This window comes from Balaenoptera musculus, chromosome 4 (assembly GCF_009873245.2).
Source record: "Balaenoptera musculus isolate JJ_BM4_2016_0621 chromosome 4, mBalMus1.pri.v3, whole genome shotgun sequence".
NCBI classification, from domain to species: Eukaryota; Metazoa; Chordata; class Mammalia; order Artiodactyla; family Balaenopteridae; genus Balaenoptera; species Balaenoptera musculus.
The window spans coordinates 76,233,351-76,249,615 of record NC_045788.1 but is presented as its reverse complement, the minus strand read 5'-3'; the positions used below and the strand labels follow the sequence as shown (position 1 = coordinate 76,249,615).

General features: G+C 40.6%; 1 protein-coding gene across 8 annotated transcripts in view; it reads left to right on the top strand.

Annotated features, from left to right (window-relative positions):
* Positions 1-429: 429 nt before the first annotated feature.
* The window catches only part of SEC22A (SEC22 homolog A, vesicle trafficking protein), a 75,931-nt gene continuing 60,095 nt past the window's right edge, over positions 430-16,265 (top strand). The window contains exons 1-3 of one of the 8 annotated variants that reach the window (XM_036851296.1): positions 8,623-8,644; positions 11,407-11,466; positions 15,173-15,373. In XM_036851296.1, coding sequence (XP_036707191.1) covers positions 15,192-15,373 — 182 coding nt within the window. In that variant the 5' untranslated portion in view covers positions 8,623-8,644; positions 11,407-11,466; positions 15,173-15,191. The other 7 variants (XM_036851297.1, XM_036851294.1, XM_036851298.1 and 4 more) reach the window with 7 other exon arrangements.

The following is a 16,265-nucleotide window of genomic DNA, read 5'->3' as shown; positions in this document are numbered from 1 at the left end:
GTTTATTGTCAGCCTCAGTTTCAGAGAGCAACCTTGTGTGATGTCATGTCCATTTCGGGAAGTCCACATCTGGTGACTTGTGAGGCAAGGATATCAAAGCCTGGCCATGTGACCTGACGCTAATAGGCGGTATTTGCTCCAGAACACCTGCTGGGCTGCCTGAGGCACTCCTTTGTCAGGTCTGCATCACAGTTCAACTTATTCCTCTGCCAATACTGTTTCTTCCTCTTCCCTTCACAGGTTTTGGTCCCTAATAAACATTTCATACCCCAAACTCCACTTAGTGCCTGCTTCCAAAGAACCCAACCTGTGATGATACCAGAAATGGAATGATGCAAAAAAAAAAAAAAAAAAAGGCAATAATAAGAGTGTTTGAAACGGAATCATTTACCATCTGGATGGGGATAGATGAAGCATTGACAGCACCACTTCTTAAAATCTTTAGCAGTGGTAAGTTGGGAGGTATATGGGTGGAAGGGAATATATGAGCAGGTACAATGTATCAGGCATTCAAGGTACTGTATATGGAGAAAAGAATAGCTATGAGGGTATATAACCATTGGATGGTTATTGCTGACTGCCATTGAGGTTCTACATAGAAATATAATAAACAGCTAAAGGTGAGTAACAGGCAATTGAAAACCAGGTATGAAAGCTAGAGGACCACTTTGATTACATATATAAAAAGAGAAAATCTCATCTTTAGCAAGAGGGCAGAGAAAGCCAAGAACTTAAAAGGTTAAAAGCCAATCAAGGTAGGACCGTTATGCCAAGGTCAGATTCCTGGTCAGGAAACACTGGTTGGGAAACAGGACACATGGGAAGGGGTCATATGTGTACAGGACTCTGAAGTTTTGGCACCCCCATCTCACTCCTGTCTCCTCTGGACCTTCTGAACCTGCAGAAGTGGCTGTGGCCCAGCCCTCCATATTATGAGCTGGTACCTGGCCCTTACAAGGCAGTATGTGCTCCTGTCCTCACCTATCCTTTTGGCTACCAGGTCTATAATGAGGGCTAAGTGACAGCATAACCCAGCTGAAGACATGGTGAGCCTAGTAAGGAAGGAAAGAAGCTATACACCAAGGGAGCTGCAAGATCTAGACAACAGTTACCAGAAGAAGTGGGACAGTGCATGGGCGACTGGATTCTAAGGCTGCTTAATCTAAGGGGTCAGAGCATAAAATTGGATAGGGAAGAGTTAGACTCGGGAGCATTTTCCTGAGATTCAGGATTTAGCACCCAGCAAGAACCCAAGACCCCAGGAGGTGATGAGAATTCAGTCCTTGGAAGGATCCTTCAAGCGTGGAAAAGTGTGGTCCACACAGTGAAGTTGAAACGCCAGAACTGCCATGGCAGGGAGGAGAGGACGGGATTAAAAGTGGAAGTGAGCATGCTGGAATGGTTACACGGTGTGTGGCTGGAAGAGTTGCCAGATGATATGTTCTTGGGAAGGCCCAGAGGAATGAGTTGTGGTGCATTGCTAAGAGGCTCAGCGGGGCTCTCTCGTAAGCCAGGGCTGATGGCAGCAGAAGCCATTATAAAATTTGGCTCCCTGGTATTACAAGACCCTGAACAAATAGAGGCCAAGTGTTGATGCTTAACAGCCAAAAACCAGGGTGAGACCGTTATTATTGTAATGACTGGCAAAGTCAGAGTGACTGCCCACGGGCCTGACTGCAAAGAATTATAAAAATGGTTAATAGAACATGGCCTCCATCGGTGCAAAATAGATGGGTAGCTGACAAGTTAAATATTACTCAGCTTTCACTAACAGAAAACTGAGAGGCTGAGGGTATTCATCCACAAAAAACTCATGATTCTTGATCACGAGTATCATGATTCCTTGTATCCCTCGTAGGAAAAATACATGAGTCTTGGTACCAAGGGGTAGAAGCAGATTGGCATCTCTTATTATGACTCTTAAAGACTAATAGAGGTCTTCATATTTCTTGTCTCCACAACCCTGGGCTCTGACGGGTTTGAGTTCCTGGTCTCCAAAAGTGCCACACGTTTGGCAGGTGATACAAGAATCCCATTGGATTATGAGCTATGGCTGCTGCCTGAGCACTTTGGGCTCCTGTGTCCAGGGACCAGGCAAGAAGAGGGTCGCTGTCTTGCCAGGGGTTATGGCGCATCAGGTGGAGGTTGGGCTGCTTTTACACAATTGGGGCAGGGAGGAACATGTGTGGAATGCAGATGACCCACTTGGGAGCCTCAATCCCCTGCCCAGTTGTGACTGTACAAAATCAGGAACAGTAACCACAGCTGGAGCAGGGCATGTTGACCAGGGGATGAGAGTCTGGGTCATGCCACTGATAAGGCACTGAGGCCAGCAGAGTTGGAAACTGAAGAGGAGGGCAATTAGAATGGATAGTGAAGGAGGGGGATGATGATCACATCAATGGTAACCTTGAGACCAACGGCATCAGCTGTAGCTCATCTCCCTCCCTTCCTTCCTCGAAGTTTTCCCTCCGGAAGAGGTCCACCATATTCCTGGAGAAGTGGGTCTAAGCAACACAGGCATTGGCTGTGGTAGACATGGAGCTAAGCTGCCTAGACCTCCCCTCCCCCACCCTGCCAGTGAAGAAGTTGTTGCCCAGCTTCAATGCGTGAAGACCCTTCAGGGTCCGTATCAGCTGCAGAGTACTGCCTCATCTGGGGTCACACCCTTCCCAGGGCAGCCTGCATCTGGTCACTGAATGAGGTGGGACTATAAAAGACTGGTCATTTTGTCCCATATAGGACACTCTGAGAGGCAATACTCACTCCAGAGCGCCCACTGGATCAGGGAAAGCTTTGTCAGGTCGGAATTGCAGTTTGAACTCTTCTCAATCCTGTTTCCACTCCATTTCCCTTCATAGGTGTTAATCGCTGATACACATCTTGCACTCCAAACTTTGCCTCCAGAGAACTCAATCTGTGACAGTGTCTTTTTCAGTGCATCACATTAGGAAACACATAAAGTCAGTTTGTTCTATTTATTTATTTGTTTATTTATTTTGGGCTGTGTTGGGTCTTCCGTTGCTTCGCATGGACTTTCTCTAGTTGCGGCGAGCGGGGCTACTGTTTGTTGCAGTGAGCAGGCTTCTCCTTGCGGTTGTTTTTCTTGTGGAGCTCGGGCTTCAGTAGTTGTGGCTCGTGGGTTCTAGAGCGCGGGCTCAGTAGTTGTGGCGCACGGGTTTAGCTGTTCCACGGCATGTGGGATCTTCCCGGACCAGGGCTCAAACCCATGTTCCCTACATTGGCAGGCAGATTCTTAACCACTGCACCACCAGGGAAGTCCTAGTCGGTTTGTTCTAAAATAGCGACATTACTGAGCCTGCGCGTCTGGAGCCTGTGCTCCGCAACAAGAGAGGCCGCGATAGTGAGAGGCCCGCACGGCGCGATTAAGAGTGGCCCCCGCTTGCCGCAACTAGAGAAAGCCCTCGCACAGAAACGAAGACCCAACACAGTCATAAATAAATAAATTAATTAATTAAATAAAATAGCGACATTAACCTTGGTGACTTGGTGGTGTCTGCCAGGCTTCTCCACTGTAAAATTCCTGATTTTCCCTTTGTTTAGTAGGCAATTTGGGGAGATGTTTTGAGAATATATAAATACCCTGTCCCTCATTATACTTTTGTCTAGTTATGTTGGCATTGGCATCCATTAATAATTTTCTAAGTCCATCATTATTCCTGTATTTATTACTTGGCATTCTACCTTAAGGAAAAGCTTTTCCTCCTCATCTATCTATTTATATTTATCTATCTATTTATTATCTATCTATCTTTTAAATTTATATCAGTATGGACTCATGAATTATTTGTTTCACTCATTTTTATTCCATTCAAGGGGAGTTATAAAAAATTACATTTATTGTTTAGTTTGATACTGTGATATTGTCGCAGATTGGATCAGTGGGAATTCCTTCAAGCTAGCTCTTATGTTCTTTGGATACATCTCTGTCATTCTTTGGCACGTCTTTGCTTTCTGGCATAAGATGGCCCAGGCTCCTATTGTTCTTTCTGTGCCCCAGGCCTGAGGTCAACCTTTTTTCCAAAGATTTCTGGTCCCTTTTATTGGAAGTGGCATTTTGCTCTCTTATTTTCAGATAACTCCTTATTTTTAACTCTCTTCCCTGACTTGAGAAACCTGTCTTCCATCATTCTCAGTGTATTGACTTCTTTGCTCAAACCTAGAAAACACAGAAATAGTATCAGAATTGCTAATTAGACTTTAATATTTGTATGAAACTTTTTTCTTTTGAGGTAAAATTTACGTACAATGAAATGTAAAAATCTTAAGTGTACCATTAAAAGAGTTCTGAAAAATTGACACACCTGTGAAACCCAAATCCCTATCAAGATGACACAACATTATCACCACCCTAAAAATGTCCCTCATGCCCCTTTCTAGTCAATCCAACCACTAGAGGCAACCATTTTTATGATTTTCTTTTTCACTACAGATTAGTTTTACTTGTTTAGACTTTCATTTAAATGGAAAAATACAGAATGTACTTTTTAGTGTCTGGTTTCTTTTACTCCACGTAATATTTTAAAAATTATTTTCATGGCCCAGAATATGGTGTAACTTAGTGAATATTGCATGTGCACTTGAAAGGAAGGTATATCTTGCTGTTGTTTGCCTTTATTTCACCTTCATACTTTGAAAGAATTTTTGCTGGATATAAGGTTCTAGATTGACAGAGCTTTTTCTTTCAGATTTTACTTCATTAAATTCTGGCTTACTTTCTTTCTGATGTGGAGTCAGTAGTACCTCTTGTCTTTGTTCTCCGTATACAATGTGGCTTTTTCTCTGGTTGTTTCTAATATTTTAATTATTGGTTTTCAGCAGTTTTTGTGTAATGTGCCTTGGTGAGGATTCTTTGTGTTTATCCTGTTTAGGGTTGGTTTGATTTCTTGGATCTGTAGATTGATATTTTTCATTAAATTTAGAAAAATTTTGGCTATTATTTCTTCAAATATTTTAAAATCATCACTCCTGTCTTTCTGGGTCTCTGATTATACAGGTGATATGTAACTTAGTATTGTCCTTCAGGTCACTAAGGCTCTGTTCATTTTCTTTCTTTCTTTTTTTTTTTTTTGCCACACTGCATGCTTGTGGGATCTTAGTTCCCCGACCAGGGATCAAATCCATGCTCCCTGAAGTGGAAGCACAGAATACTAACCACTGGACTGCCAGGGAATTCCTCTGTTCATTTTCTTTTCAACTTTTCTTCTCCTTGTGCTTTGGTGTAGATAATTCTTTTGTACTGTTTCCTCATTCACAGATCTTTTCTTCTGTAATGTCTAAGCTGCTTTTAAGCCCATCCAATGAAGTTTTCATTTTGGATATTGTATTTTTCTGCCCTAGAAGTTCTGCTTGGTTATTTTTATAGTTTTCATTTCTTTCATTATATTTATGTTTTCCCTTAAATTCTTTTTTTTTTTTTAATTAATTAATTAATTTATTTATTTATGGCTGTGTTAGGTCTTCATTTCTGTGCAAGGGCTTTTCTCTAGTTGTGGCAAGCGGGGGCCACTCTTCATCACGGTGCGCGGGCCTCTCACTATCGCGGCCTCTCTTGTTGCGGAGCACAGGCTCCAGACGCGCAGGCTCAGCAATTGTGGCTCACGGGCCCAGCCGCTCCGTGGCATGTGGGATCTTCCCAGGCCAGGGCTCGAACCCGTGTCCCCTGCATTGGCAGGCAGACCCCCAACCACTGCGCCACCAGAGAAGCCCTCCCTTAAATTCTTGACCACATTTTTAACAGCTGCTTTAAGTCCTCCGATAATTTCATCATCACTGTCATTTCTGGGTCCATTGACTAATTTTTCTCCTGTTCATGGTTCACATTTTCCTGCTTCTTCACATATATAATAATTTTTATTGGATACTGGACATTGTGGGTGTTACATTGTTTAGTGCCTGGATTTTCTCTTTAAAGACTGTTAAGTTTCATTCAAGGAAGCGGTTAATTTACTTGCAGATAAGCTTTTTTGGCTTTGTTTGAGTGACTCTAGAATAGCCTTTACTCTTGGGCTAGTTTAGCCTTATCTCTAAAGTGTGGCCTTTCTGAGGTCTTTTTACCAAATTCCCCATCTGTTTAATAGGGTTTTTCCATTCCAGTTGGTCAGAACTTGAATGTTTCCAAACTTTATTTAAGATCTAGTAGTTGTTCAGCTTACAGATCCCACAGTAGTTGTTATTTAACCAGCCTCCTGGAGTTTCATTAAACCTACACCAAAGATTCAAGGAGACTCATGCATATTTCTGGAGCTCATAATCTGGTTCTCTGCCCCGCAAATTTCAGTTGCCTCCATCTCTCATATTTCCAATTTCTCTCTCCTCAGTTAGCGAGAGTACTGTATTCTGCTTAGCTTTCCTCTATCCTGTGCTTTGGCAAATACTGCCAGAAAGAAATCTGGGGATAACTTTGGGCTCATCTTAATTGTTTTTCTTCTTTCCTAGATCACAGTTCTACTGTGCCTATTGTCCAACGTCTGAAGACACTTGTTTCATAGATTTGGTTCAGTTTTCTATTGTTTGTGGTAGGAAGGTTAGTCTGGTACCAGTTATTTATTCATGGCTGGATCACCATAACATTTTTAAAATGTAAACTTTCTACTGAATAATAAAATGCATACTGAAAAATTGCATGTATCTTAAGTGTACAATTTGATAAATTTTCTTTTCTTTTTTTTCCTTTTCTTTTTTTTTGTCTGACCTGTGAGGCATGTGGGATCTTCGTTCCCTTACCAGGGATCGAACCTATGCCCTCTGCAGTAGAAGCATGGAGTCTTAACCACTGGATAGCCAGGGAATTCCCAACTTGATTAATTTTCATTAATTGAACACACGTGTAATCAACACCCAGATCAAACATTATTAGAACTCCATAAGCCCCCTAGGGGCCCTTTCCAAACATTAATACTACCTAAGGGTAACCAATAGTCTGATTTCTATTACCATATATTACTTTTGTATGCTTTTGAACATTATATAAGTGGAATCAAGTAGTACACAATTTTTGTGTCTGGCTTATACCAGTCGATTTTACGATTGTGAGATTCATCCATGTTTTGCATGTAGTTGTTGATTGTTCATTCTCTTTCCTGAAAACTAGTCCACTATGTGGATTGTCTAAAATTTACTTATCCTATGAACATTCTTATATATGTCTTGTAGCAAACATATGAATACATTTCTGTTTCATATATACCTAGGAGTGGAATTGCTGGGTTAACCCACTCCAAAACCCACCAAATTTATATAATTAGTCCAGACTTACATATCCAAATCTGTTTGACACCTCCATTTAAAGCATCTCAAACTTAACATATACAAAACCATTTTCTCCTCCTTCTAGGTTGGCTTAATTCATCTAGTTACTAATGGAGTCATCCTTAATGCCCCGATTTTCTTTATCCTTCTTGGCAAACCAATCCATTATTAAGTCCCTTGGATTCAACCTCTGATTTATATATGTCTCAAAATTATCCAAATCTTTCTGTCTCTACTATCATTACCTTAGTTGAAGCCACCATCATCTCTGGCCTTGACTAATGTAACTGCCTCCAGACTGGACTTCCAGCAAGCCCTCCTGTCCTCTTCCAAACTATTCCCCACAACAGCTTAAGTGAGCCTTTAAATATGTAAATCTGATCCTACTTAACACTCTATTAGCTACCCATTGACCTTAAGATACATTCCAAAATACAGTCCAAAATCTATAATGTGGCCAGTAAGAGCCTGCATAGTCTGGCCTCTCTGCCTCATCTCAGCTCAAGTTGCTCCCTACACCTCAACCACACTGACTTCCTTTCAGTTCCTAGAACACATCAATTTCTTTTATGCCCCAACAACCTCAAACATAATGTTCCCTTGGCCTGCAACATTCTTTAAGGCTCTTTCATATGCCTGGAGCTTAAAAGGCACTTCTTCAAAGAGCTCTTCCCTGATAGTCCTGATTAATCTATCATCGCACCCACTAATTTTCCTTCGTAGAACTGATTACGATTTATAATTATGTAATGATTTATGTTTTAACATCTCTCGCTCCTATCACACTTTAGATCCATCGAGTGTTATGTTCACTCCTGTAACCCATTGCCTAACACTGCTTGGCACATAGTATGCAGTCAGTAAGTCCTTGTTTAATAATGCGTGACCGATGCAAAAGCTGGAAGCAGCTGCAGGAACAGCATCTGGCATTTCTTTGCCAAGGATAGGTGCCTCCCAGTGTGTGGTGATAGGTGGGGCAAGTCTTGTTCACTCAGAGGGGGCTTTTCCCCCTGCTTGTTCGATAAGTGTTTGCTGTAGGGCCGCGTAAGAAACAAACTGCCTCCAGATACAGGCGGCAGGCGGGAGAGATCAGCCTTATGTGTGAGGGACAGCATAATCTGTCACCCGAGGATTTTGCACTCTCTTCACGTACGAGAGGGAAAAACTGCCAACTCCCCTGGAGGGGGCGAGTCGGTGTGTCTTTCCCCCAGAACCGGATTGGCCTGGACGGGCCGAGGGAACGGGGGCGGGGCTTGATCCCGCCGGGCGCCAGCCACGTCTCACGTGGGGCTGCCCGGCGGAACGGCCACTCCCCGGCCCCACAATGCACTGCGGGCCGCGTCACTCGTAGCGGCGGGTTCTGGCTAGACAGGTACGGACCGGCCCCTCCCAGTCCTCGTTTGTCCCTTCTCCGCGTCGTTCGAACCCTTGGCTGGCCGCTTCCCTCGCTCTTCTCGTCCCCCGCCACGGCCCCCGACTCTCGCCCTCGGGACTACAGACCTACCTAACCCCGGGCGGGAACTAAGCTCGTGGCGTGGGGGGCGGGAGCGGGGAGTCGTCGGAGTCGCGGCGCTTTGGAGGGGTGGGATTGCGGGGACTTCGTCTCCTACGACTTGAGGGGTCTGTGGGCCGCGCGAACGGCGGTTGCCCTTCGGCTGACCTGCCCGGATATGGGGCAACTCATAGGGTGGTTATAGGGGGCCCGAGGAGGAGGACAGTCGCTCTGGGCTGCCAGCGGTGGGGCAGCATTCCCTGGCGTCCAGGTGTCAGAAACACGGTGATCCTCCTAGGCTGTTTAGGTGGCCCAGAGAGCTTGACGTGGCACTTCCTATTTTTTAAGTAGGGTTACTTTGCCTTTTGTGGGGTTGAATGAGCATTGAACCCAGAATTTTGCCCGCGTTGGCTCACGGAAACCTCTTAAGGCCCTGTTAATGGCACTTTGGGAACGATGTGGCATAAAGGAGACCTGAGCAATTGGCTCGACAGGTGGAAGAAGGTTTCGAAATAGGAGGCTGAGCCCCAGCTGGCTTAAATCTCTCTGAAAGTGAAAACAGCTTTGGCTTTTTCTCCTATTTAGTTTCCTGGATCTTCCACCTGAGGCAGTGGGAGAGCTTGAGATCCAGTTCCTCCTGTGCCTCTTCAGCCAAGGCAAAGCCCAGGGTTACAGTGTCAGCCACCAGGCGGGAGATGTTGGGATCCCAGCCAACAGGTGGAACAGCCACTTTTTGAAACTCTCTGAATCACATTTCGGGTTACTGGCATTTGCTCACGTTCTAAGATAATAAGGAATTAAGCAATACCTTAAACAGTACCTACAGTTTCTGGTGTATGAAGGTTGTAGTTCAGTATTTGAATCTGACATCTGTGACCATGCCCTAACTTAAGGGACATCTGGGCATTTCCTGTGTTGAGAACCATGATCAGTTTAGTGCTTTGTGTGTCTGTTTGTGTGTGTGTATGACTGATTCTTAAAAATCTAAGTATATTTTATACTGGTGTGTGAACAGAGCCTAGGTCTTTTCAAAGGGGTGCCTGTGACCTCCCTGTCCATGTAGTTGAGTAAGAAGCTTGAATATGTTGAGAGGCAAGACTCATAGGGTGGTTAGAATTAGGCTTGACTTTAAATCTGTCACTTGGTAGTTTAGGGATTGAATAAATTACTTTTCTGGGCTTGAATTTCCTCAAAGGTAAAATGGAACTGATAATACCTACCTCACAGGTTATTGGAAGGCTTAAATGAGGTAATGTGTATAAAGTGTCTGGTAAATAGAGAGCAGTCAATAAATAATAATAGCAAACACTTAATATTGCACTTTCAGTCTGCAAGGTGATGTTTCGGGTTCCTTACGTGTTCCTATGAGGTAGATACCATTAGCATTTTAAAAATAACCCTATGAGATAGATACTGTTGGTAGCCACAATTGACAGATGAGGATATTGAGCTTAAAAAGACAAAGCTTGCTCAAGTTTACACAGTTACTACATGGTGGAGCCAGTTTTTGAACCAAGGCAATCTGGTTCCAGAGTTCATCCTGTTATCTATAATACTATACTGCCTCTTAAAGAAAACAAGCTGTTGTTTAAAATTGTTATTATTATTTCAAAATGAGTAGCTAGATAGTTTCTGTATCACTGGGTTCTTGCCCCTTGTTGGTTATAGGAGGAGCACAGTGATGGAGAGATACAGGAGACTTAGGTTTAAGCACTGTCATATATTAGCAGTGGGACATTGAGAAAGGGCGCCTCAGTTTTCTCCTCTGTAAGATGGAGGTTTTACCTACCTCACTCTTTGTGAACTATGAGGTGTTACACAAATGATTGATGTATTTGTGTATGTGTTGGAGGCCCTCTTCGTAGATGTGGGTATAATCTACTCTGGAACTCGAGGTCTTATACATACTGTGCAGTACAAGCACCTGTAATAGGAATACCAAAGGCTGCTGGTAAGGTGGGGAGCACAGGCCAAGCTGCAAAATAAACTCTGGTTGTTCTTGGTACCCTTTCCCCCTCTTTTCAAGCTCTGTCTCCCAAGTGCCTTCCTGCTAACCTGTGGCTCTATGAAATCCTTCCCTTTTCACTCAATCTTGCCCCCAACCCTGTGCATCACAATTAGTGTAGCTTTCTCCACAAGTAACTCCCCAAGTCCCAGATCTCAGCTAACACTTTTATAAAATAGTATGTACCAAGGTAGTGTTTCCCAAACTTTGGTAACATCAGATAGGTAATATAATTTGAATGATAAGCAGATGAACTTAAAAAAAAAATTCTCCAAAAATTTACACACACATTTGAATGAAACAAAAGTTCTTTATATGTTTAAATTAGGAGAAGAACCTAACACCTCAAAACTGATTTCACAGATACTATTACTAAGCATAGGGCAAAAAAATAAATCAATTGAAAAGCCTGTATTAGGTAAAAAATAGTACAGGTGAGATGCAGATATGGTAAGACTTCTGAAAACAGTACTTGGGTAACTGAAGTTTGGGAAATAATGGACTAAAATAAAATATGAGTGATTAACCTATTATGAAATTTTTTTTATCTTAAAAGAGGTATTTATGAAAGCATCTTGCTGGAAAGTAGATATAAAATGTACTTATATGTTGGGTTTTGTTTATTACTTTTTGAGAGATTGCCTTCCTGGAACCTTGGGCCTACAGTCATCACCCCACAAGTTTCTGAAGAAGACAGGTCAGCATCTTGTTATCTTGGGTCTAAAAGGCTGCTAACCACTGCTATAGGTGTTTGGTGTTGTGGAAGTTTATTTTCCTCAGCCTTTACGTAAATGTTTACCCAGACCTACCTAGATTCTGCTTTGGGCTTTTTCCTCTAGCAGTTGCTATTGGGCAAAGAATATATAAGCCAGCACTCAGATTTCCCTATGAGTTTTCTGCTGCTGTCTAAAGGCATATGTTATATTTTTTTCTGTTAAAGGTGAAGGAAAATGGACCAGTGGCCTAAAAATGTATCTGTGGCCCCAATAAAACTACTACTGCTCTGGAATCTTCCCATGAAAGTGTTTTAACCTCTTCCTTTCCTCAATTCCTACTGGCTCTTCCTTGGTTTTTCCAGCCACCACCTTGCCTAGCCTCTAAGGGTATCCTAACCCAAGCTTGGCCTTGATGTTGACAGATTCCTTTTTCTACTACCACAGTCCAGATAAGATTGGAGTGTGTGTTTGTTTTTTTAAGGAACTGTATTAAGAATTCAAGGTAAAAAGAAAAAAAGGGGAGATATATTTATTGAGTTGATAAAAAAGAGATTGCTTATCCTAAGGTGATTGAAGTCTATCTACAAAGTAGTCAAGCCTCACATTGTTCATTGGACAGTCATCCCAGTTTCTTTTGTTAGTTCAGTGGTTTGGATGCTAGGTTAAATGACTCTGGAAGGAAGGGATTTAATTTTTTCTCCTCAGAAAAATCCTATCTCCTGATAAATACAAGCAATTCTCTGAAAACCTTTCAAGAATTTAGAAAGGGAATATCACTGCTGTGTTGTGCTTTCCATGACAAGCCTAAAAGTGTGTATTATGAATATCTGAAAGGCAAGTTTGTCTAGCTATAGTTTTCCAGTTAGTAAAGCGGTGGGCAACATAGCTTGTGTTGTATTTGCTCTTTCCATCTGAATTTCTTTAATTCTGGCCCGATGCTTCTCGGTGGTAGGAACTATCTATTCCTAATATCTGAAATAGCCCCTGGCATGCAGTATGTACTCAGTAAATATTTGTTAAATGAATGGAACTTATCCAGGTTGTTATTCTTTTTTCAGTATATGTTTTAGGAAGTATGAATCATATCTTTCTGTCTTTTAAGTCATAAAAAAGAGTAACTTACTCTTTGAAGATTACATGAAAGTTGGCACCCTATAATAAAGATTATTCCTAATATTTCTGTTGGGATTCTAGAAAGATCAGGCATAAAGAATGCAGTCTGCTTTTAAATACTACTAAGAATATGGGTGTTTGGAAACTATAAGACACAACCCTGCTCTCATGTTAATTCCCAGAGTGGTCATTGTGTTGCAGTATACTTCTGGAAAGACAAAGTTTTATATTTAAATCATAAATTTGTAAGGGTATGAAGTAAGACATTTTCCTAATTTCTTACACTTAGGCTAAATGTTCAGTTGTGGTGTAATAAATTTAAAAATGTGGTAACAATTTTTAAAAGAGATTTATAGTATAGACATTATCCCTTGAGGGATCTCTGCTTTCTTTTGCTACCGCTTTTAGAAGAAAAAAGAAACTGGTTGAATAGGAAAAAAAATGATTTGGATATGTCATGTTGGAACTTTCGTTCGAAGGTTCCATTATGGTAAAGGCTAATTTAATTCCTGCTGGGTTTTTTTCCTTTTAAATAAATGGAGGAGAAAAATATTAAAGGGTAATGACATATTAATACCTAGCTTTTCTTCAGAGGAAAAGAGGAAAAGGGGGAAGTAAATTTAAAGCATTAGCTTTATTATTTGGATTGATTTTAATGTCAGTCAGTTACCATCATGAATGGGCACTCAGATTTTAACTTGACATAGCAACAAAAACTAGGGACCACTCGTTTCCAAAATTGGTAGCAGTTGATTTTCTTTGTCATTTTTTTGATATTACTAACTTAGTTTTTCATTTTTGGAGTGAGAGCATATTGACCTAGCTGAGCTGGGCGGGTAAGGATTAATTTAGTCTCTGAGATACAATATCTTGAAAAAAGCCTATGAAATTGTTACCAGATTTTTCAGTTTTTACCAGTTGTGCCTCCTGTTAGTGAAGGAGAAGTATTTAGTGGCATTGTGCTCTTTCCTGCCTGGCAGGAAAGAGTTATCACTTAATTTCAGACTGTGAACATGTTTTAATTCAGTGTTTCTCAAAGTATGATCCTTAGATAATAAGCATAGTAATTACTTAGGGAATTTGCTGAAAATGGAAAATTCTCAAGCCCCACCCCATAGTCAATGGATCAGAATTTTTTGGGAGAGGGTGGACCCAGAAATCTGCATTTCTAATCAAAATTCCAATGGTTTTTACACAGGGGACCACTGTGTGTGTGTGTGTGTGTGTGTGTATTTTATTGAAGTTTGACTATTTACCTGATTTCTTTCAGACCTGCGTAGGCCTATGCAGTCCTTTTATCTATTTTTGTAAAGCATGATTAGAATATAATAAAAAAGGTCATTATGATTTGCTTTCTGATAAAAAGATTGAGAACAACATTTAAAGTAGTATTCCTTTAGGACTTTCCTAGCGGTCCAGTGGTTAAGACTCCCTGCTCCCAAGAATATACAAATCAATTTTCACTGCAAAGTAAAGGAGCTGTTACAGTGGAGGATTACTGGACTGAATGTCAATATTATGACATAGTATGAGTGTGTTTCATGTTTGGTAATTGCAATCATTGTTGCTTTTGTTGTGGTCATCCATGTACAATGCTTGGTGTCAGTCTATTGATGTCTTGTAAAAATAAAATACAGTGTGTGTGTGTGTGAATAAAAAAAAAAAAAAAATTATAGCTAAAGAAAAAAAGTTAAAAAAAAAAAAAAAAAAAAAAGACTCCCTGCTCCCAATGCAGGGGGCACGGTTTCGATCCCTGGTGGGGGAAGATCCTGTGTGCCTCATGGCATGACCAAAAAAAAAAGTAGTATTCCTTTAGCTTTAAAATTTATTTTAAATAAAAACATTTGTTCTGATTATAAAAGTAATATGTGCTCATTGTGGAACATTACAGAAATTTAGGAAATTATAAAATGATAACAATCACCCATAAATACTATTTCCTGGAGATAAGCATTTCTAATTTTGTCATGTTTCCTTCCAATATCTATTTCTCTATTTATCCCTCCCTTCTTCCTTCTCTGTGTCTTTATGGAAAACAACATATGCAGTTTTGATCCCTGCTTTTTTTCTACCTAACATATAAGCATTTACCACATTACTAAATTATTTTTAACAAACAACTTTTAGCTGCATTATATTCCATCATAGGGGTGTACCATAATTTGTTTAACCATCCCCCTATTGTTGAACGTTTAGGTTGTTTTCAGTTATTTCTATGAGAAAAATGTCTTTCTGTTTAAAATCTTGTCTAATTCTGATTATTTTCTTTAAGATAGGGTTGTGTATATAAATTTATTGTGGTCAAAGGGCATAAATATTTTTAAACTCTTGTTGAATATCAACAGATTGTTTTGAGAATGGTTTTTATTCCAATATGTACTTCCACATATACTTCTGGAAATGCCAGAAAGAAGTAAGTATTTTTTTTAACAGCTAATTTGTGAAGGAAAGTATGGTATATCATTGCTTTAATTAGTATGTCTTTGATTATTAGTGAGTTACACATTTTTGCACTGTGTTTATCAGCTTTGGCTTTAATTTCTTGCCTAACCCAAATTGTTCATTTTGTTTTAGGTCTTCTCTGTCAGTTGAAATGTCTATGATTTTATCTGCCTCAGTCATTCGTGTCAGAGATGGACTGCCACTTTCTGCTTCTACTGACTATGAACAAGGCACAGGCATGCAGGAGTGCAGAAAGTATTTTAAAAAGCTCTCGAGAAAACTGGCTCAGCTTCCTGATAGATGTACACTGAAAACTGGACATTATAACATTAAGTAAGACATCGGTTTGCTCCATTAGAATCATTTGCTTAGTGGTTGTCATTTTAATGAAATTTAAGTGGTCTAAATAGAAATTAGTGTTTGATTAGTTTAGGAGAACTTTTCAAGTCAAGAATCATGTGGTTCTGAACTTATACTAAATAGTATTCATCATGTCATCACCCTTTTTATAGTTTCTCTGTGTTTATGTCTGGCTTTAGAAAATTTTATAGTTTTGCAGATTACAGATAGTCTATCTTATAATTGATATTAGATATTTATTGGTGTTCTTACATGCCCAGGAAAACTGTCATGGGAAATATAAAAAGTCATACCTGATATCTGCCCTCAATGAATTTAATAAGTTTACATCCTAGTGAGGGGATGGTGCTCATCACTATTTATTGTAAATAAAGAAAGTAAAACTGGGCAATGGAATAGTGACTTTATGGTGGTCAAGGGCCTCTCTGAGAGGGTTACATTTGAACAGAGACCTAAAAGATGTGAAAGACGACAGTCTTAAGAATGCAGTGGATGAAGGTCAAGGCAGAGATGATAGCCAGTGCAGAAAGCCTTCACTACAGATCAAGGGATGGAAAGAAAACCAAGACAATGAAGCAATATGGACAATTAATAGAGTGGTGGAAGGTGAGGTTAGAAAGGTAGGAATGGGACAGGTTACGTAGGGCCTTCTAGGCTATGATAAGGGGTTTGGATTGAGTTTAATGTAATAGGAAGCCATTGGAGAGTTTTAAGCTGGAGAGTTATATAAAACCTAATTTTGGGTTTGAGTAGATCATCCTGGCTGCTATATGAAGAATGAGCTCTAAGAGTGGAAGCAGAGAGATCATTTAGGAGACTCTTAGAGAAGTTCAGGTAGAGGTGATGCTTATAACTTGAATAAGAG